Source organism: Pseudorca crassidens, chromosome 7 (assembly GCF_039906515.1).
Source record: "Pseudorca crassidens isolate mPseCra1 chromosome 7, mPseCra1.hap1, whole genome shotgun sequence".
Classification (NCBI taxonomy): domain Eukaryota; kingdom Metazoa; phylum Chordata; class Mammalia; order Artiodactyla; family Delphinidae; genus Pseudorca; species Pseudorca crassidens.
The window spans coordinates 10,932,694-10,954,149 of NC_090302.1; the positions used below are offsets into that span (position 1 = coordinate 10,932,694).

General features: G+C 44.9%; 1 protein-coding gene across 2 annotated transcripts in view; it reads left to right on the top strand.

Annotated features, from left to right (window-relative positions):
- NR6A1 (nuclear receptor subfamily 6 group A member 1) overlaps window positions 1–18,095 on the top strand; it is a 209,713-nt gene extending 191,618 nt beyond the window's left edge. For both annotated transcript variants that reach the window (XM_067743347.1, XM_067743348.1), the window contains exons 8-10: window positions 6,120–6,241; window positions 10,957–11,109; window positions 12,851–18,095. In XM_067743347.1, coding sequence (XP_067599448.1) covers window positions 6,120–6,241; window positions 10,957–11,109; window positions 12,851–12,939 — 364 coding nt within the window. In that variant the 3' untranslated portion in view covers window positions 12,940–18,095. The remainder of the gene's footprint in view (window positions 1–6,119; window positions 6,242–10,956; window positions 11,110–12,850) is intronic.
- Window positions 18,096–21,456: the final 3,361 nt, after the last annotated feature.

The following is a 21,456-nucleotide window of genomic DNA, read 5'->3' on the forward strand; positions in this document are numbered from 1 at the left end:
CTTGATGGTAATCTATAAATGACAGAGTTTTTAACCCAGATGACATTTTGTCCTTAAACAGAGCCATCTGATTTTGCAGATAACCTAACCCCTTGTCTTGAGCCTCTAATTCATTGTTTCCATCAAATTCCTGTCTCCTGCTCTGTATCTCTGGGCTGACTGAGTGTTTGTATAGCAGTCAGCCTGCTCTAATATTGTCAGGGTTTGCAGAGCTGGCCTAGTGAGCCCGGCCTCCCTATTTGCCTGGAATCCACCAGTGCAGCCTGAGGCTGCCTACAAAGTCAGCCTGTGGGCTCCCCTCTCTATAGAATAGTGAGTTTCCCCATGCCCTCTGCAGGTGGGCAAGGATCACTGGCCATGCAGGGTTCTGCGTGGCTTTAAGCTTCATGAAAGACACCCCATCCCACTGTTTCCAATCCCTTGAGCCCCGAGAGCAAGGCAGGGACCAGTAGCAGCTGAACTAGCTGAGTGCTAGTTCAGCTGAACTAGCTGAACTAGCAGCTGAACTAGTTTTATTTTCTAGGAAGGGTCCTTACCAAGGAGAATCTAGAGCTGCACTATCAAGTATAGTAGCTGCTAGCCTCAGGTGGCTATTTAAGTTATTAAAATGGAAAATTCAGTTCCTCATTTACAGTAGCCACAGTTCAAGTGCTCAGGAGCCACATGTGGCTAGTGGCTACTGTATTGGACAGTTGCAGATGTATATATATATTTCCATCGTCACAGAAAGTTGTATTGAACAGTGTTAACTCTGGAATACATGTTGCAGCTGAGCTTGCAAGTGGGTTCTGAGGATAAGAAGTAGATTCGTTGTTAGGACTCTCACTTCACTGTGGAATCCTTCAATGGAAAAATACAAGTTAAACTTCAACATGTTAGTTCAACATGCCCATTTATTGAGCACCTGTTGTGTGTGCCTGGAGGAGGGGTGTTGGGATAACAGATAATACAGACATGGTTTCTGAGATGAGAGCCCATATTCTTGGTTTAGGGGATTGGGGGGCAAATAGAAGCAGATAGAATCTACAGGTCAGGGTGATATTAGTGGAGATTGAGGGGCATATGAGGGACTGTGAAAGCATAGACTAAGGAGTGAGTACCTCTACTTGCATAATCAGGGAATGGTTGCCAAAGAGGAAAAGACATTTGAGCTGCATCTTGAAGTGGCATTTTTCTAGGTAGATATAGAGAATAAGAGGCAGGCAGGGAATAACACAGAGTCCTAGAAGTTAGAGGTTCTGGGTGGTTGGTTTGTGCAGATAACAAAAAGCAATCCTGTGGATTAGGGTATAGAGAGGATATATCTGAGAGCAGAGAAATTAGGGGAGAAATGACAGGAGAGAAAGGTACAGGAAAGACGAGTCATGAAGGTGCTCAAATGCTAATCAGAAAAACTCGGATTTTATTGTGTGAATAGTATTAAGTCATGGGACATTTTTAAGTAGAGCAATTACATGTCAAGTTGCATTTTGGAAAGATCCCTGTGGCTATAAAGTTCAGGATGGATTGCATAGACAAGGCTAGAAGACAGTGGCTGTGTAGGAAGCTGTTCCATAGCCCAGGTAAAAATAAACAAGTCCTGGACAAGGCAGCAGTGACGATGGGAATAGAGAGGGCAGCACAGAGTTAAGAGATGACAGGGAGGTAAAGTCAGTGAGACCTCAGTGAGTGGAAAAGTTGGGGATACTGCCAGGCAGGTGGACACCAATTCTCTTAGCGAAGATAATGGAGCCTGGGAAGAACAGGTTGAGAGATGAGCCGCTCTGAGTTTGACTTGGGGTCTGTTGAGTCTGAGATGCATGTGGAACTGCCCAGGAGGCCAGAGGAAATGGAAGTACGAGAACCTTTGGAATCAGGTTCATCACTGTAAGGCAGTCCCCAGACTGTGGAGAGCATGGAGTCTGTAATTGGCCACAGCTCTTCCCTACCTTGCCTACTCTGGCGTTACTCCCACTCCCACAAAATGCCTTTACTTTTTCACAACTGTTGAGTGCAAGCGAGTTCCTGCTGTCATGAAAGACTTTTCCCAGATGATACATGACCACCTCCTTTTCTCTTCTCAAATATTGAATCAAATTTATGGTGCCCATTTTCCTTAATCAGGCTGTTATCAGACAGTGAGCCGGGTGAATTTGATTTAAAGCAGATTGTAGCACCAGCCAGTGACTGCTCCTGGCCCTAATCAAGACTCCTTCACTCTTAGGAGAAGATGCCTTGCACTAGATGGGCTTTAATGGACACTTCTATCTCGTGAACACTAGCTCCATTTCTGCCAGATCTCTGGAAAGTTACCTCACAGCTCCCCTGCTAAGACCCTAGCTGTAAGGTTCAGGAAACACAGTCTTTTCTTTTTGCTGTGATAACACGAGTGATGCTGCTGCTGCTGTTAATAATGATAGTAGCTAACAATTATAGACTGTTTATTGTGCCAAATTCCATCTTAAGTGCTTTGCAAACATTTGTTTAGTCCTCACCACTTCCCTAAGAGACTGTACTAATATTAACCCTGTTCCACACATGAGGAAGGAGCATGAGGTTCAGAGAGGTGAAAACTCAAGGCTCTAAAGCTAAAAGAGATGGAGTTGAGATTATCATCTAGATCTGTTGTGCTCTAAAGCCCAGATTCTTTACCATTACTAAATTTTTCAGCCTTCTCAAAAGTTTGACTTTCTGGAATGTGTCCTGGAGCTGCAGTCTTACTTTTCTCCTTGGAGTCTGTATGTGGGTGCTGAGATGGCAATTCCTCTAAGGATGTGGCTGATGACTGCTTCTGGGAGTAGGTGCATTTAGATGAGTGAAAAAGAGACAACTGGGCCTTTCAGCCCCCTTAATGGGACATAACTTACACAGTGTCAGCTTCAATTGCTGACTGAATGGTCCAGTGGTTTGGGGGATCCTGGCAGGAATGTTTTCCTTGTCCTAACATGCTTGTGTAATGGTAACCTAGAAGAAGAATGGGTGTGTTTGTCCAACTTTCAGGCTTTGAATGTTGATAATTTGTAGACAGGGAATACAGGGGCGTTAGAACTGTGGAGTGGGCAGATGTGGAGGAGGCACGGCTACAGGAGAAAGCAGGCCCATGGAACAGAGAACAATTTGTTTATCAAGGGGCGGGATGCGGGGTGGAGGAAATCTTTGCAGTCAGGCTGTGGAGATTGAGTGGGGGCTGCTGGGCTGGCTGCCAGGGGTCCATGCTGGTTGCCTATCCTAGGAAGCTTGGGAAAGAGGGTATGTGCTCTCCCCAAGAGAGAGGGCAGATCTGGGTCATATACTCAGGCCAGGCATGTGGGAGTTCCTTTGTGTCCCTCAGGTCAAGACTCAACTGGGAATAGGTTTAGCATTGCTGTCTAGGGGTCTGGCTGGTAGCCACACACCTGCAGGTTCTGCAGAGCCAGAGTGAGCGCTTGCGGCAAGAGGTTACTGATGAGGGGAGAGAGTGTTATCTTTACTTGCTATGCTGCTCGGCCACCAGACAGATGCTGACACTGCTGCATCCTCCTTTTTTAAGCCCTACCCCATCCATCTCTTCCCCACCCTTCCAAACAGATACTGATAAGCATTTTTAGTAAAGACCTTTTCCCTCGCAAGAACAGAAGTAGCTGACAAAGTACTGTGATGAGGAGTGATCTTCACTCACAGGCATACTGCTTCCTGCAGGTCTCAGCATCATGGAGGCAGCGGAGGGGCAGTTCTATGCACTGCAGCGAGTCCGACACCCACTCTGGGTTGGGCCCTGAGCTGAGTTGCTCTGCGAACACAGACCTCCTGAGGTATCCCCTGTGGTAGCATGTGGTAGCCTTTCCCAGTTGCCAGTTAAGAACAAGACAGTCAGGGAATGGACAGTGTAGTACTGAGAAAGCAACAGACTTGGAATGAGAAAACTTGGGTTTAAACCTTGTCCCCACCACCACTAATTTGTTTTATTCACTTAGAACTTTGGAGAAGGCATCTCTTCTGCTTCCTCTTCCCTAACATGAAGGTGATATTACTTTTCTCACAGATTATCAGGAGGGTAAAATGTAAGAATACAATAAGGGCACAGTAAATAACCTCTCTGAGCCTTTGTTTCCACAAGTGAACAAAGAGGATTATAGTATCCTTTTTTGTGGATTTATTGGAAGTATCCAATGAAATGATGTATGTAAAATATTTAACAAAGGGCCTGGCAAGTAGCAAACACTCAACAAATGGTAGAATAATAGGTATGGTTATTATAGTGGTTATTAAATGTAAGTGTGTCTATCAGCCAATCTGAGAACGTATTAAAAGCCATTGGGCCAGGAGCAGAGAAAACATGGTAGTTCAAACTAGCAAACTGGGACCCAGAGGGTCAGGGCTCCGGATTGCAAGTAGCTGCTGCTGTGGCTCCCCCTGGTGCTTGAGAAGTACAGGTGCCTCTGGCCCCAACAGGAGCCAGGCTTTCCCCAAGGGAAGAGAAAATGTCCTGCCTGGCCAGGAAGCCAAGCCCTTGCGAAACCTTCACAGTCAACACAGAAAGCAATAGGACCCAGACAGCAGTAGTACATTCCCAGGAGTTCTGGACCCTACCCAGATAGGGGCTTCTTGCCTAGCATGGGGCTGTAGTACCCTGATCTGAACAAGTCACCAGGAAGCAACTCTGAGGCTAAGCGTCTCTTTGTGACTCAGCTGCATCAGAGGCCTATCTGGATCACCTAGAAGAGTGGATGCTGGGCCTGACCCCAGCTTTTATAAACTATTTCCCCACTAAGCCTTTGCCTCCTTGGTTTGGGAGTATCTCCATTTCTGGTATAAGATATTACCCACTATGACGCAGAGTATTAGTCCCCCAGCCTAGGGCTCCTTTGCCTAAAACTTGGTGTTTCCCCAAGGAATTAACTCCTAATCCAAAGAAAGCAGCATGGGGGCTTCCCTGGTGGCACAGTGGTTAAGAATCCACCTGCCAGTGTAGGGGACATGGGTTCGAGCCCTGGTCTGGGAAGATCCCACATGCCGCTGAGCAACTAAGCCCATGCACCACAACTACTGAGCCTGCGCTCTAGAGCCCATGAGCCACAACTACTGAGCCCGTGTGCCACAACTACTGAAGACCGCGCTCCTAGAGCCTGAGCTCCGCAACAAGAGAAGCCACCGCAATGAGAAGCCTGTGCACTGCAACTAGAGAAAGCCCGCGTGCAGCAACGAAGACCCAATGCAGCCAAAAATAAATAAAATTAAAATTAAAAAAAAAACACTCCTGAAAGAAAAAACATTAAAAAAAAAAAGCGGCATGGTCAGCATTGAGTCTTCTCTGCTAATGGATGCTACCTCAGATATTGAGAAAATCAAGGCCTTAGGGAGTTAGCCCAGGTTCAAGGTTCTAGCTCTGCTACCAACCAGCTGTGTGCTTGTGGACCAGTCCCTTCTATTCTTTGAACTTCAGTTTCTCATCTGTACAATGGTGATTATAATCTCACCTAGCACGTAGGGCTGAGAAAACTAAATGAGATAATGCACATAAAGTGCCCAGTACAGAAACTGGCATGACATGGAGGCTCAATTTATGTTTCCCTCCCTCCCTCTCTAGCTGAAGTCAAGGGATACCAGTAAAAATGTTCCCTGTGCATAACCTCAGCCATGCTGGAAACAGTGAACTTAAATACAATCAGCAGCTTTTTCTTCATTGTGGCAGTAGCTCACATAGAGTCACCATGGTAGCTGCCATTGTTACTACAGGCTGCATCGCAACAACAGCAGTATCTTAACGATGTCATACTTCTCTACATTTACATCCCAAACCCCCGTGACCCTTGTTACCCCAAGCAGGCAAGCATTATTTTACAGAGGAGGTCCTCAAAGCTTAGAGAGGTCAGAGGACTTTCCCGAGGTCTCATAGCTTGTATGTGATGGAGCTGGATTTGAACTTAGATTTGATTGACCCCAACTGACCTGGGGAAGAGCAGCTCGTATGAGCTGCCTTGGCCTCTAGACAAACCATGGATTCACCTGTCTTTCACAAATGTGTCTGGATTCCATTTCCCCCAAGCTCAACCTCTTTCCTATCTTAGCTGCCTTAAGGAGCTGTAGGTGACTTCTGTCTCCCTTCCATTATCTCCACTGGTAATCAGAGCCCATTATTAACACCGGTGTCTGTTCCCCAGATTTAGTGATGAAGGGATGGAGGTGATTGAGCGGCTCATCTACCTGTATCACAAGTTCCATCAGCTAAAAGTGAGCAATGAGGAGTATGCTTGCATGAAAGCAATTAACTTCCTAAATCAAGGTAAGTAACTGGGGGTGGGAAGAAAAGACTTTTTTTTTTGTCAGTGAATATTTGCCCTTTTGCCTTCATTTCACCCCTACCCCCTTTACCCTCAGGACTGTCACACAATCTGTCACACCATGTGGGTGCTGATCTTGGAAGTCCTGTGCTGCCCTCATCATCATTCTGCCCCACTATAGCACAGAGCATGGTTTGGATTTTTTTCTTCAAACCTAAATGCCACAGCCTCTATAACTCATAGAGGAAGGAAGAGGATTTGCTTTGTTTAGTCAGTTTTAATGCATTTAAACACAGACATCAAGGACAGTACATGCGTCATTTAAAATATGCACCAAGTTTACCAGTGACTGAAGAAGAGCAGAGTGACTGATGAAACTACTAGAGATAAGGGATCTGTGACAGGCTGACGGGCCCCTTCAGGGCAGAGCGGGGGTGCACAAAACTCACACACCCATATCAAGCATGGCTTTAATTCGAAGAGTGGTGGGTGTGATTTACATGGAGTATTACTTGCAGAGCGGCGCTTGGTAGCTGCTGGTAAGCAGAGTATGCAAGGAGGATTTGTGTTCCCTTTCTTCCAGAGTAGCGTATGAGTACTCTACTCTGAGTGGGGCTGGGCTGTTTCGTGGCCTACGACATTGAAAATGCTGTGTTCCTGTATTCAGTTTCCTAGTCCAGAGACTCTTGATCCCCTCCTCTTTGCCTACTCCTCCCTCAGTACTGACCTCTTCCTCTTGCTTCTGCACCTTTCATGCATTTATCTGGTGTTCTGTGTGCCTCCCTTGGGCCAGGCCCTGTGTTGAACATTAAAGACATTGAAATAAATTAGATCCCAGGTTCCTGGCCTCAAGAAGTATACATTCTGATGGCACTTGTTACATTGCTTGAGCCTCAAATGGGGGGGAGATCAGTAACAACTACTTGGAGGACCAGAAATCTGAGATCTGGGCCTCAAAGGCTGGGTAAGATTTATGTATAGAATATTTATATTCTATATATGAAAAAGGGGATTGTGTGTGTTTATATGTATATGAACACACTATATAATATATATATACATATATGAGAATGAGAGAGACGTCTACAGGCATACCTTGGAGATATTGCAGGTTTGGTTCCAGACCAGCACAATAAAGTGAATATTGCAATAGAGTGAGTCACATGAATTTTTTGGTTTCCCAGTGCCTGTGAAAGTTATGTTTATACTATACTGTGATCTGTTAAGTGTGCAGCAGCATTATGTCTTAAAAAAGAGTACAGGGGACTTCCCTGGTGGCGCAGTGGTTAAGAATCCGCCTGCCAATGCAGCAGGAGACACGGGTTTGAGCCTTGGTCCGGGAAGCTCCCACATGCCACGGAGCAACTAAGCCCGTGTGCCACAACTACTGAGTCTGCGCTCTAGAGCCTGCGAGCCACAACTACTGAGCCCACGTGCTGCAACTACTGAAGCCCGTGTGCCTAGAGCCTGTGCTCCGCAACAAGAGAAGCCACCGCAACGAGAAGCCCACACACTGCAATCAAGAGTAGTCCCCGCTCACCGCAACTAGAGAAAGCCCGCACACAGCAACGAAGACCAAACGCAGCCAAAAAGTTAATAAATTAATAAATAAATAAATTTATTTTAAAAAAAAAGAGTACATACCTCAAAAAAAATATTGCTATAAAATGCTAATCATCATTGAGCTTTCAGCGAGTTGTAATCTTTTTGCTGGTGGAGGGTCTTGCCTCAGTGTTGTTTTTGTTTGTTTGTTTGTTTTAATTTATTTTTTAAATTTATTTTTGGCTGCATTGGGTCTTCGTTGTTGCATGTGGGCTTTCTTAGTTGCGGCGAGCGGGGGCTACTCTTCGTTGAGGTGCGCAAGTTTCTCATTGCGGTGGCTTCTCTTGTTGCGGAGCACGGGCTTTAGGCACTTGGGCTTCAGTAGTTGTGGCATGCAGGCTCAGTAGTTGTGGCTTGCAGGCTCTAGAGCACAGGCTCAGTAGTTGTGGCACACGGGCTCAGTTGCTCTGCCGCTTGTGGGATCCTCCCAGACCAGGGCTCGAACCCATGTCCCCTGCATTGGCAGGTGGATTCTCAACCACTGCGCCACCAGGGAAGCCCTTGCCTCAGTGTTGATGCTGCTGACTGATCAGGGTGGTGGTTGCTGAAGGTTGGGGTGGCTGTGGCAATTTCTTAAAATAAGACCACAGTGACATTTGCCATGTCAATTGACTTTTTCTTTGATGAACGAACTTTCTGTAGCGTGCAATGCTGTTTGAACATTTTACCTGCAGTAGAACTCCTTCCAAATTTAGAGTCAATTCTCTCAAACCCTGCTGCTGCTTTATCAACTAAGTTTATGTAATACTCTAAATCCTTTGTTGTTGTTTCAGCGGTCTTCACACAGCTTCTTCAGCAGGAGTAGATTCCATCTCAAGGGACCACTTTCTTTGCTCATCCATAAGAAGCAACTCCTCATCTGCTAAAGTTTTATCATGAGATTGCATCAATTCAGTCACATTTTCAGACTTCACTTCTCATTCTGTCTAGTTCTCTTGTTTCCACCACATCTGCAGTACTTCCTCCACTGAAGTCTTGAACCCTCAAAGTCATCCATGAGGGTTGGAATCACCTTCTTCTAAAATCCTGTTAATGTTGATATTTTGACCTCTTCCAGTGAATCATGAATGGCATCTAGAATGGTGAATCCTTTCCAGAAGGTTTTCGGTTTACTTTGCCCAGATCCTTGAGAGGAATCACTATCTATGGGCAGCTACAGCCTTAGGAAATGTATTTCTTAAATAGAAAGACTTGAATGTTGAAATTACTCCTTGATCCTTGGGCTGCAGAATGGATGTTGTGTTAGCAGGCATGAAGACAAAATTAATTTCATTGTACATCTCCATCAGAGCTCTTGGGTGACCAGGTGCTTTGTCAGTGAGCAGTAATATTTTGAAAGGAATCTTTTTTTCTGAGCATTAGGTCTGCACAGTGGGCTTGAAATATTTAGTAAACCGGGTTGTGAACAGAAGTGCTGTCATCCAGGCTTTGTTGTTCCATTTTATAGAACGCAAGCAGAGTAGATTTAGCGTAATTCTTAAGGGCCCTAGGATTTTCGGAGCGGTAAATGAGCATTGGCTTCAATTTAAAGTCATCAGCTGCATTAGCCCCTAACAAGAGAGTCAGCCTGTCCTTTGAAGCTTTGAAGCCAGACATTGACTTCTCTCGAGCTATGAAAAGTCCTAGATAGTGTCTTCTTCCAATATAGGGCTGTTTCGTCTGCATTGAAAATATGTTGTTTAGTGTAGCCATCTTCTTTAATTATCTTAGCTAGATCTCTAGATAACTTGCTGCAGCTTCCGTATTAGCACTGCTGCTTTACCTCACACTTTAATGGAGATAGCGGCTTTCCTTAAATCTCATGAAACAACCTCTGCTAGCTTCAGACTTTTCTTCTGCAGCTTCCTCACCTCTCTCAGCCTTTATAGAATTGAAGAGAGTTAGGACCTTGCTCTGGATTAGGCTTCGGTTTAAGGGAATGTTGTGGCTGGTTTGATCTATACAGACCGCTCAAACTTTCTCCATATCGGCAATAAGGCTGTTTTGCTTTCTTATCATTTGTGTGTTCACTAGAGTAGTGCTCTTAGTTTCCTTCAGGAACTTTTCCTTTGCATTCGCAACTTTGCTAACTCACAAGAGACCTAGCTTTCAGCCTGTCTCGGCTTTTGACATTCCTTCTTCACTGAGCTTAATTATTTCTAGCTTTTGATTTAAAGTGAGAGATATGTGACTTTTCCTTTCACTTCAACACTTACAGGCGATTGTATGATTATTAATTGGCCTAATTACAATATTGTTGTGTTTCAGGGAATAGGGAGGCCCGATGAGAGGGAGAGAGACAGTGGAACAGCCAGTTAACGGAATAGTCAGAATGCACAACATTTATCAATTAAGTTTACCGTCTCATACGGGCGCGGTTTGTGGCACCCCAAAACAATTAAAATAGTAACATCAAAGATCACTGATCATAGATCCTCATAACAAATCTAATAATAATGAAAAAGCTTGAAATATTGCAAGAATTACCAAAATGTGACAAAGAGACACGAAATGAGCAAATGCCATTGGAAAAAATGACACTGATAGACTTGCTTGGTGCAGACTTGCCACACACCTTCAATTTGTAAAAAATGCAATATCTGTGAAGTGCAGTAAAGCAAAGCACAATAAAACAAGATATACTTATATACAGAAAAAAAAACTGGAGCGACCCAGTAGAATACCAGTGGCCCAGGTAGAATAGTATGAGTAGAAGCACATAGGATACCATGTGTAATTGTATGTAGAAACGTGAAGATTTCTGAATGGTTCCAGCAAAGAGCAAATTTAAAGATACTGTGAAGGATAAATTGGGAAAGGTAGATTATTCAGTTAGTTGTTCAACATCCACTGGTGCCCATTTGTGCCAAGCCCTGTTCTGGGAGCTGGGTACAGAGTTGAGAAAGATAAGCCTAGCCCTCAGGGGGCTCAGTCTAGTGATTGTCCTTGATAATTTTTTCCTTTATCTTATTTCTCTTCCCTGACCCAGAGCTTTTGTTCCTCCCTGTCAGAAACAGAGAAGATCCCCTGTTGAGACAATGTTTAATAACTTTTCATTGAAAGATACACATATTCAAGGAGCCAGTGTTTCTTCCACATTATAAAGCCCCTCCCATTTCCTGTGGTTTTTTCACAGATATCAGGGGTCTGACCAGTGCCTCGCAGCTGGAACAATTGAACAAACGATATTGGTACATTTGCCAGGATTTCACTGAATATAAATATACACATCAGCCGAACCGTTTTCCTGACCTCATGATGTGCTTACCTGAGATTCGCTATATTGCAGGTAACATTCTGGGTCCTGGGCTTCCAACCCTTCCTTGCTTTTCTTAACTTGTGAAGGGAATGAGGAAAGCAGTGTTTTCAGGATGCTGATGCCAGGCCTATCACCAGCTCAATAAAAGAGGTACTACCCCTGCCCTCAGAAAAGTTATATTATAATGAGAAGTTTGTTTTTTCTTTGTAGGGAGGAGAATCTAACATTTCCTAAGCTCCTGTGATGTGCAGGGTCCTTTGTGACCTGATATCACTTAATCTCAATTTCTGCAGGACTGGTGGTTGGTGATATTATGGCCATTCTATGGATGGGGAAAGAAGCTCAGAGTTTCTCAAATTAACGTCATTTCCTGAATTATATACGTTAAAAGGGTGGATTTTATGGCATGTGAACTAACTATATCTCAATGTTTTAATTGATTTTATTTCATAGAATTGCCTATAGGTTTTTGAGGATCTTTCATTAAAAGTGATATCTTTAAAATAATTCTCAAAAATCCTGTGTTCACAAAGGAATTTTTGTTTTAGTTGTTTTGTGGTCTTAACCCCTTTCTGAGCTTCTTGACATTTAAATAGGTCCATTTCAACATGAAATCCTGGCTTTTGTTGTTGCTTTACTTCATTTGGTAAAGATTCTTGTTTATAGTTATCTAGCACATACTGAGGGGCAGCTCAGAAATGTGACCTCTGGGCTGAGATTGTTCCTGTAAAATTCAGCAGTACAATTTTGAAGGAAAAAAATTTTCAGTCTGATAAAATCAAATTTTACTTTTTGGGCCACAAAGTAGTCTAGGAGGTGTGAACTGGACTTAAATAAACTATTGGAATTTTAGGAGTGTTTTGATAGTGTATGTCTCAGCATTTTTAAAACTATGTTCTACCAAGCAAAATATTAATCAGGTGCTCTGTGAAATACAGGTCAATAATTATACCCCACTCTCCCCCACAGAGCTGGGTTGTCAACACTGACAGCCCTTGGAATCACCTGGGAAGCTTTTAAAAAATATCCATTCTTGTGCTGCACCTCTAAAGATTCTGACTTAATTGATATGGAGTGGAGCCTGGTCATCAGTATTTTAAAAAAAAAAATTACCAGGTGACTGTAGGGTTCTGTCAGGGAGAAGAACTATAGCCTCATATTTACAAAGTATATTAGCATTCTGAGTGCTCTTAGAAATCCTCCAATAAAAAAAAAAAAAAACCTGTTTTAACCCTGAATTTCTCAATTTATTTGCCCCTGTAAACCCCATCTCCTTTTTCCTTGCTACGTTTTATTAACCCATTATACTATTCTGAAGAGCAGTATTTTATAGAATGCTAGTTAAAGAATCTACTAGGAAATGAAATAGGATATAAGTTTCTCATTATTTTCGCTCTAAGAGGACATCAAGGAATACCTTTCAGTTTCAGATTCCTCATCTGTAAAATGGGGATAAAAAGTAAAATCTGTCATACAGAAATACTGTGAGAATTAAATGAGATAATGTATTGAAACACCTAGCATAGAGTTCAGTATTCTTTGGATAGTAGCAACAATTAGAGCTTGCACCATTACTGGACTCCCTAAGGCACCAAAATAGGTCTGGGTAATAGCATGTTAGCCCAGTCTGTTTTACCTTTGTAATAACTCATGGCACTTTCCTCGCCCCAGTCACTAGAAAAGGCAGTGTTCTTTCACCAGCCCAAGAGGAGGCAAACACACCCTTCTACTAGTGGCCGCGGCTAACTCTTCTTTTTCTGCCTTTTCCCAGGAAAGATGGTGAATGTACCCCTGGAGCAGCTGCCCCTCCTCTTTAAGGTGGTGCTGCATTCCTGCAAGACAAGTGTGGGCAAGGAGTGACCTGTCCCCAGCACCCCTCCTCAGGCCAATGGCAAGGCCTGGGGTGGGCAGGACAGGCTCCGGAAGAAAGAGCCAGAGAGACCAAGATGGAGGCTGTGGAGCAGCCTTGCCAGTTGCCTCCATAGCAAAAGAGTTTTTGTTTGTTTGTCTTGTTTTTTTAACCTCATTTTTCTATATATTTATTTCACGACAGAGTTGAATGTATGGCCTTCAACATGATGCACATGCTTTTGTGTGAATGCAGCCGATGCATTTCCTTGCAGTTTACAGAATGTGAAGATGTTTAATGTTACAGTGTTGTCATTGTTTAGAGATAGTTCTTTTGTATTTTGAGGGAGAGGGTGGGATGGGGCTGAGATGACTATTTCCATAATATTGACAAAGATGACTACCTCATTGGAAAGGGAGGGGTGTGACCAACCCTACTTTTTCCACATGTTCTCAGCAGATTCATACATTTGTCTGTCAGAGAGCAAACTGCCTTTTTCTAGCTACAGAATTACCAGGTAAGAGAGCACACCATAAAAGGGAAAGTGGTATTAGGAGGTTTACTAAGCAAAGTGGATGAGACATTGGGAACAGGACCAGAGATGGGGATTTAGCTATCTCTTTTCTTTGGTAAAGCATGAAAGCTGAGAGTTGGGCACAGTGACCAAATCTAAGTTAGGTGTCCTCCCTCCAGACGAGTCCTCAGGGAGAAGGGTTTCTTCTCTCACACCACACTGTGGGGCCTCCCCTCCCCACCATCCATACGACCACTACTGATTTCTGCCACTGTCACCTTTTCACCTAGGCAAAGCCCTAGCGGTCAGCTAATCCTTGGGATTTGCCTACCATCTCCCTTGGGGCTCACAGCTACCTAGTTTCCTTACTTTCTTTAGACTCATTGCCTCTCCCTTATAAACTTGACTTCCTATTGGCCCTTTGAAAAGAACAGGTGAGTTCAGAATGTCATGTCCAGAATCCTGATGCCCACTACTGATTTACTCTCCTTTCACCTTCAAAGAGTAGTGGGACAAAGGCCAGACTGCTAATAGCATAAACACTCCTCTTTTGGAGTTCCCTGTTTCTCTCCCCACCCCATCCCATTCCACCTCCAGATCTGAATCTGAAACTGCAGTCTCTTTTCCAAACAGCTGGAAGGATCATTCACCCATCTGCTGACCAGAAGTTTTGTCCCTACATTCTACTCCATGCTCTCCTAATCTCTCCCAAAATGAAACCAGGTTTCTTCAGAATAGTAAGCCCAAGATCCAGAGTGGCCCAGCTGCCCCTCAGAGTTATCGGTGGCCTGACTGACCAGGGTCTGGAGGGCTGGAGTCCAAAGCTTCTGGAAGGGAAGGGGGGCTTTAAACTACCTCATGTTCCTAAAGGCCTGGCTGCCCCCTCTGCAGGTATGGCCTGGACCCCTTGTTCTTTCACTACCTGCCCCACCTAGTCCTGGGAAATGTTCCTTACCCTCTTGGCTTTGGCCAGCAGTCACACAAGGTCTGTCATGGAACTCTTTCAGGTGCTTTTCCCTTCTCTGCCTTACTACAGCAGTTGTCCCTGCCTAAACCCACGTACCTCCCACAGCCAATGCAGCAGACAGGCCAGTTAGCTGGGTACATCCCTGGCTAGGCTTGAGGGGCCTACAGGACCTCCTTTTGCCTGTTTAGTCAAAGGCTGTTTGCTCTCTTCCCCGCTCAGCCTAGCACACTTACTCAGAGGGCCACCACATTGTGTGCATATCGGGTAGTCCGTGTCGGATTGTAATTTTTTCTTTCCGGTGAAATGTTACGGGTACCAGCAGAGTGATAACTTTATCCCTTGATGGATCTAAAACTCAGAGCATTACTTCCCAGTGCCGTTTCCCCATTTGCTCTGAGAAAGGAAAAGAAAAAGAAGAGACGTGGTCCTCAGGAAAAGCGCCAACCAGAATGTTTTTCACATGTCAATGGGAAGATTTGTGTGTGTGTATTTGTTTATTTCTAAATTCACAATAGTTTTGTTTTTCTGCTCTTTTATTTAACCAACTAGATCACACTCTGGCTACAGGTCAGACTCCGAGCCGCTTTCCTCAAGGTAGGGGAAGATACACATATCAGAGACCCCTTCTCCAGGATGGCTCTTATGTGCTGCATCTTTCTTTGCTAGATTTCCATCGGCCAAATTATTATTATTTTTTGAAATTGCTTTTCTCTTAAATTAAGCATTTTACTGGTTGGGTTGGGAGTCAGAGGGAACTGCTCTCCATGAGGCAGCAACATGTCTCTTTGATAATGCAGCATTAAACAGAGCAAGTTGTTAATTTGTGGAGTGGGGGAAAGGTTCTGCAAGTTGCCATTGTACAAATCCATTTTTACAAATGTTTGCAGCAGATTCCACAAGAACAAAGAGCCCATTCATTGCTGAGAGCCCTGCAGAATCTCTGAGCCAAGTGGCCTTGTGTTCCGAGCTGGAGCCTGACCTGTGGACCACCTTTAATGTCTTCTGCACCCAGTCCTTTTATGACGTGGGCTTTTTTTAAACAGGGTAAAGTGACTGTGTTGCGTCGCAAACTCAGGTATTATGAGAGGAAGGTAGGAGTGTAGCTAGCAGTGTGGAGACATTAGGTCAGCCACTAGATGTATTTGTGAATTCAGTTTGAAGGACACAGAGAAAGGTTGGAGGGGGAGGTTTGATGTGTTTATGTTTTGCCTTTCTTCCCATGATGTTTGGTTAACAGGTAGCCTTTTTGCTAGTGGAAAAGAAAAAAGTTGTGCATGTTGTCTGTAATTCCCCTCCCTTCTGTCCTCTCTCTGATCCCCTGCCACCAGCAGCACTCACTTTGAGTGAGAATTTTTCCACCATAAAAATATGACCCTGAAGGCTGTGTGGTAAAGGAGAATCCCACCTCATTGCACTGCGTTTAAACGTACAAGCTATTCCCTTCCTTTCCCTTTGAATGTTTTCTTGACCGAAGACAGAAGTTTGGAATCTTGGAACTTCACCTACAACTCATGCTCTGTGGCTCCTTTGTAGACTTTTGGAGTCTTTCACAAGGCTTGGTGGTCTTACCCTCGGTCTGGAGAAACTCCCCAGAACCTGTCTCAAAGCACTCCATCTGGCTCAGAGGATACCCAGCCCCCCAGCCAGGCCTGATCCGTAAGTGAGGTGGGCAAACCTCCAGGGACAGAAAGCAGCAGGCAAGAACCTCTGTCCTATTCCCCAGATCCAGAGGAGGAGGGATAGAGGGAACTGAGGGGTCTCCATGGCATCATCACAGTCACCCTCTCCACAGCACCGTGCCTCTCACCTGCCACCCCCTATCAGGGAAGAGAGTCCTGCCATGGCCAGTGTGTCACCAGGTCCTTAAAGCCCTGGGCTCTCTGAGCTAGCTGCCTTGCTCTGCTGCCCATATCCTACCTTTGTTTGTTCTCAATTTATTGGGGAATGGGACAGACAGAGACAGACAGACAAACCCAGTATGGGCAACATGTAGGCCATGTCCAAGGTTGGCCAAAGTAAAGGGACTCTGGCCTCCCAGCAGGGCAGGAAGTTGAGCAGTGGTTCCAAGTCTTTAGCTCTGGGCCCCTGGTCTATGTCTTTTTTTCCTTGTTGCTTTTTAAAATTTTGCAATTGTTTTAAGAAATCCAGTCTTTTAGACCAGCCCTTTTATTAAACTTTAAATTTTTCTTTGATTATTTTAAAGTAAAAAAAAAAAAAAAAATTAAAAAAAAAAAACTAAACAAAAACCCCACCACTCTTACTTTCCCCGACTTGATCCATGAGAGTCCCCCTGCACTCCCCTCTGCCTTTGCAGTTGATCATTCCTCCCTTTTCCCTCAGCTTGAAGCATCTATGTCCAGTGTCTGTGAAATGATGTTTTATCTGTGTCTCAGGATAAGAAACGGCAATCATTCCACCAGGTGCTGGAAACTGGTTAGCCTTGAGGCAAGGGTTTCTAGGACCACAGCTCAGGGATGTGTATTTAATTACAGGGTCCCCAGAAACCCCTCTCCTGGCTACCACAAGCAACAGCTTCTTTTCTGGGCTTGGGAGCCAGACCTGGACTGTTTCCTCAGAGGCAGGGCCCCCAGAAAAGATGCTGGGGCTTCCTCTTTGGCCAGAGCTGGGCTCCCTTGAGACTTGAAGAATTATGGCTATCCTGCAACATGAGCCACAGTGACCCTGCCACTACCGGCTCACAAGATGCCTGGTCCCTCTACCTAATCCAGTCCCCATCTGGCCTCCCTTCTCTGGGCCTGTGGCCCTCAATGGGCCACAGCCTGCTCAGGAATCAGTTGCAGGCTGAAATGGAAGCTGTGAATCAGGCCAGAGCTTGCTTCGAGCCCAAGAAAAAAGTTGTCTTAATGGTGGAGGCTAGTCTTCCAAATCCGAGAGCCAGCCCTGCCAGCCAAAGGATCATTTTTGCCCTTTGGTGACCATTGTTTTCTTTCTCTGAAATGTCTTATAATAGGTGATAATGTTGTTGACTCAAATTTCCATGGAAAAAAAAAAAAAAACTACCTCTTGAGTGACATCCTGGTCTATTCCTCTCTGAGGAATCTTGTGGGAAAAGAATACTGTAGCTCCTGCTCTGTTTACATGTTTCTGTTAGGAAAGAAACCCCGCCTGCCCTGGGGTGGTGGTGGTTTTGTCTATGTTGCCATCCCAGGCCTGCAATAGGGGTTTGTGGCTGTGTTGTAATGTCTGGGCCATGTCTGGGGAGTCCTTCCCACCTGCCCAGCCAGGGACTGCCAACCCCTTGAAGAGGCTTCCGTTTCCCTTCTATGATCCAAGGCACAGGGAGCACCACCTCCCGTGACACCACCCTCAGGAGCTCTGGTGGCACGTGCATCCATGAGCCTTCCCCTGGGCTGCCTACTTGAGGCCCACCTCTACCCACAGTCCTATATAGGAGTCGAGTAAACAGGATGTCTTTGAGCCCTTGTCCCCAAAGGGCCGGCCAAGGGCTGCCCGCCAACCTGGCTCCATCAATCCTGCATGACCAAGTGATAGTTGGCGGGCTCTGCTACCCAGGCCCTCTGCTACCTCCCACCCTGCCATCTGGCAAGGGATGGGCCCTTTTCTGTGAATTGACTACCTGTGGAAATGTGACCAATTAGTGTGAAATGCATGTTTAGAAAATGTTAGGTACTGTATTTGAACCAATAAATGTGAATCCTTCTGCACATGGCATCTGTTTGTGAAGCGTGTCTGGGGTTCCGAGGAGGGACGATGGGTTGTCCTTAGGTGCTGGGTGCGCCTTCAGACCAATTGCTTCTGCTTGTAGCTGATACTCGCCCACTTGCTATTGCTGAGAGAGTCTGGCAGAGAGATATCTCTCAGAACTGTTTGAATCAGTGAGTCAATACTGACTGAAGTGCCTGCTCTGTGTGCCAGGCAGTGTGTTGGGACTTTTCACAAACCTGAACCTCCTTGAACTTCAAGAATTATTACCTCTATTTTGTAAATGAAGAAACTAAGGTTAAATGAGGGTAAGGGACTAACCAGCCAGAAAGTGGCACAACTAGAGGAATTGAGTCTAGCAGGAGAGGCAAACTCAGACCTTTGCAGTACAGTGGGATCAGGATTGTAATTAAGGATGTATATGGGGATGTGTATGGACGTTTATGTCATTGTGGTCCAACCAATTAATGCCTGCCTTTCCAGAAAATAGATGAGGTTTTCTAGAGCTGAGAAAATGGAGTCTCTGAGAGGAGGTCATGGGACTCAGGAAGAGCTTCACAGATGAGTGTTGAAGGTAGGCCTTGAAGAAAGTCACCAGACAGAGGAGGATAGACCAAGTCAGAGAGGGGTCAACAACATGTTTGAAGGCCCAGCTGTGAATCAGAAACATATGGAATATTCAGACATAACAGGATTCTGCCATGGCAGGAATGGTGGCAGATGGGAGGTTTTTGCAAGAATTGAGGCTGGAGAAGGACTTGGAGCCTTGAATGCCACATTCAGGAGTTAGAGGAAGGAAAACCATCTGCTAAATCTCAGGAAAGAGCTAAATCTCAGTGACAGCAGTGTGCTGGTGGGTGGCCTGTCTGTATGTCACTATGGTCCAACCAGTTAATACCTGTTTTTCCAGAAAATAGATGAGGTTTTCTAGAGCTGAGAAAATGGAAGCTCTGAGAGGTCAAGGGATGTGCCCAAAGTCACACAGGAAGTGGCAGAGTCCTGACTTGAACCTAGATCTGCCCAACTGTCCTGTAATCCTGTTGTTCCTACGATCAGAGAAGTGGCAGAGTTTGGGTTGAGGGTTATTTGAAGACAGATAGGAAAGATGAAAGCTCAGTTTGGAAAGCTAAAGGCTGAGGAGTCTGATCAAGTTCTGTTAAATCCCATGTGTGAAAATGAGGGGAAGCCCAGCTGCCTTCCCATACCTCAGGCTCCTCTAGCACAAGGGACCAGAGAGCCCTTGAGGTTTGAAAGAGATGGTTTTAGAATAAAGGAAATGCTGCAGAACTAATTAGTAGATTCTTTTTTGCCCCACAAGAGGGAACAGATAAGACACAGAGGTGCAAGGAACATATTTGCTAAAAGCCTAGTGAGTGAGTGCGTGCCAGGCTCTAGGATTGGTGTTTTACATGCCTTGGCTCCTGTAATCCTCATAACGATTTTGCAAGGTATAGGTCTCAGCCCCGCTTTACTCATAAGCAAACTGAGGCTCCAGGAAGTTAAGCCATTTGCCTAAAATGACACACGAGTGACAGAATTGGCTTTTGAATCCAGGTCTATCTGATACCAAAGTTAAAACAGGCTTCCTCCCTGCTGGGCCTTAGCAACTCAAATAGTGCTGAATATGAATGTCTGGAGTTTGTAACAGAGCTCAGGAATGGCCTTTGGTTGAACTTTTTGCTATTAACAAAACAAAGCTCTATTAAACTAATAAAGGATTAATTTCTATAAGAGGTGAATGAACAGACCCAAATTGATCTGAAAAGCAGTGCTGTCCCAAATATATGTAGAATGCTACAGACACCAAATTGTGGTTTATCAGAACGTAGAGAAGCCACAGGTGTCTCCATGGAAAGAGAAGTAGAAGTTCTGCTGCCGAAAATCTGGGAAATACTGCACTCACTTTACCTTCCTCTTATTGGTTCCCAACCTTCCCTGGCATATTAAAGGCTTTGAGAAGTCCTACCTAAAGAAAACTTTAATTTTGTTTAGCTCAGGGTCTACCAAAATTATTTGGCCATGGACCATTCTTTCCTCCTGTTAAAATTCTGTTGGGACAGTGTTCCATGAAATAAAATTTAGGACACTGCTCTAAATTTATAAATTGCTACTTAACTAATGCTGAACTTTTGGTTTCTTTGAGTGCCAGGCAATAACCTGGAAGTAAAGAATAATAAAGTAATTAACACATATAGAGCAAAACTAAGTGCTGTGCTAGTAAGCATTTTATGTTTATTTGATTACTGATTCCTCAACCCTATGAAGTTGATGCTATAATGATCCCATTTTACAGATAAGAAAACAAAGGCCCAGAAAGGGTAAGTAATGTGCCTAAGTTTACATAACTTGTATGTAACCTCAGGAATGAATAAAAACCAGCACTGATTTGAGTGCCTTCTACTAGGATCTACAGAGACCCTTATTCTTATGCAAACCCTCTGAGGTAAGATCATCTCTATTTAACTGAGGAGGAAACAGGGCATGCTGGCAGCTCTGGGTTGTCAGAATCTGAAGCCAGAAACCCCCAGAAATGGTGGGCAGGGGAGGGTGTTAGGATGAGGTTGGATGTGGCTACATGGAGCTCTCTCTCGGGGATCATTTTCCTCAGGCAGATTGTGTGACAGCATACACACCAGCCAGGGGTCTCACCACCTGAGTTCTAATTCCAGCTCTTTCCTTTTCCAGTCATATGTGGCTTTGGCCCAGATAGATACCTCTCTGATCCTCACTGTCCCTGTCAGATAAATGGAGTTGACGGTGCTTGTATCTTGGAGGTTTAAGGAGGATTCACTATAGCTGGTTCAAAGTAGGGGCTCAATGAAGTCAGTTCATAAAAGGAAGCTGTGTGAGGGGAGCTGCAACCCCTCATACTCCAATAGCAGAAACCCAGAAAAACCAGAAGCCCCCTCTCTGACTTGGCCTGGCTGCCCACCCAGGTTTTAGGTCCACAGTGGTAATCAGCCTCTTTCAGATCCTGTGGCAAAAGTGCCCAACTGTCAGACCCAGGGCTCTTGGAGTCTTGTTCCCTTGGCAACAAGTCTCACCATGGAGACCACAGCCCCATCCTTGCCCTCCCTGCAAGCTCCCTCTCCACAGACCTTCCCTATTCAACACCTAGTCCTAGGAGCAGTGTAGGAACTGAGGAAAGCTTCAAGGAGGCCCTTCCTCAGGCTGAGGACTTTGAGGCACAGCCAGGAAGAGAGGCAAAGGGAACTCACATTTTTTGTGTCTATGCTTAGCAAGGTTCTGAGGGGTCTACATATGTGGCCTCATTTAGGTTGAAAGCCAGACATTCACCCTATTTTATGTAAGTGGAAACTGAGGCTCAAGGAGACAAGGTGGACCAGCTCAAAGGCTCACAGC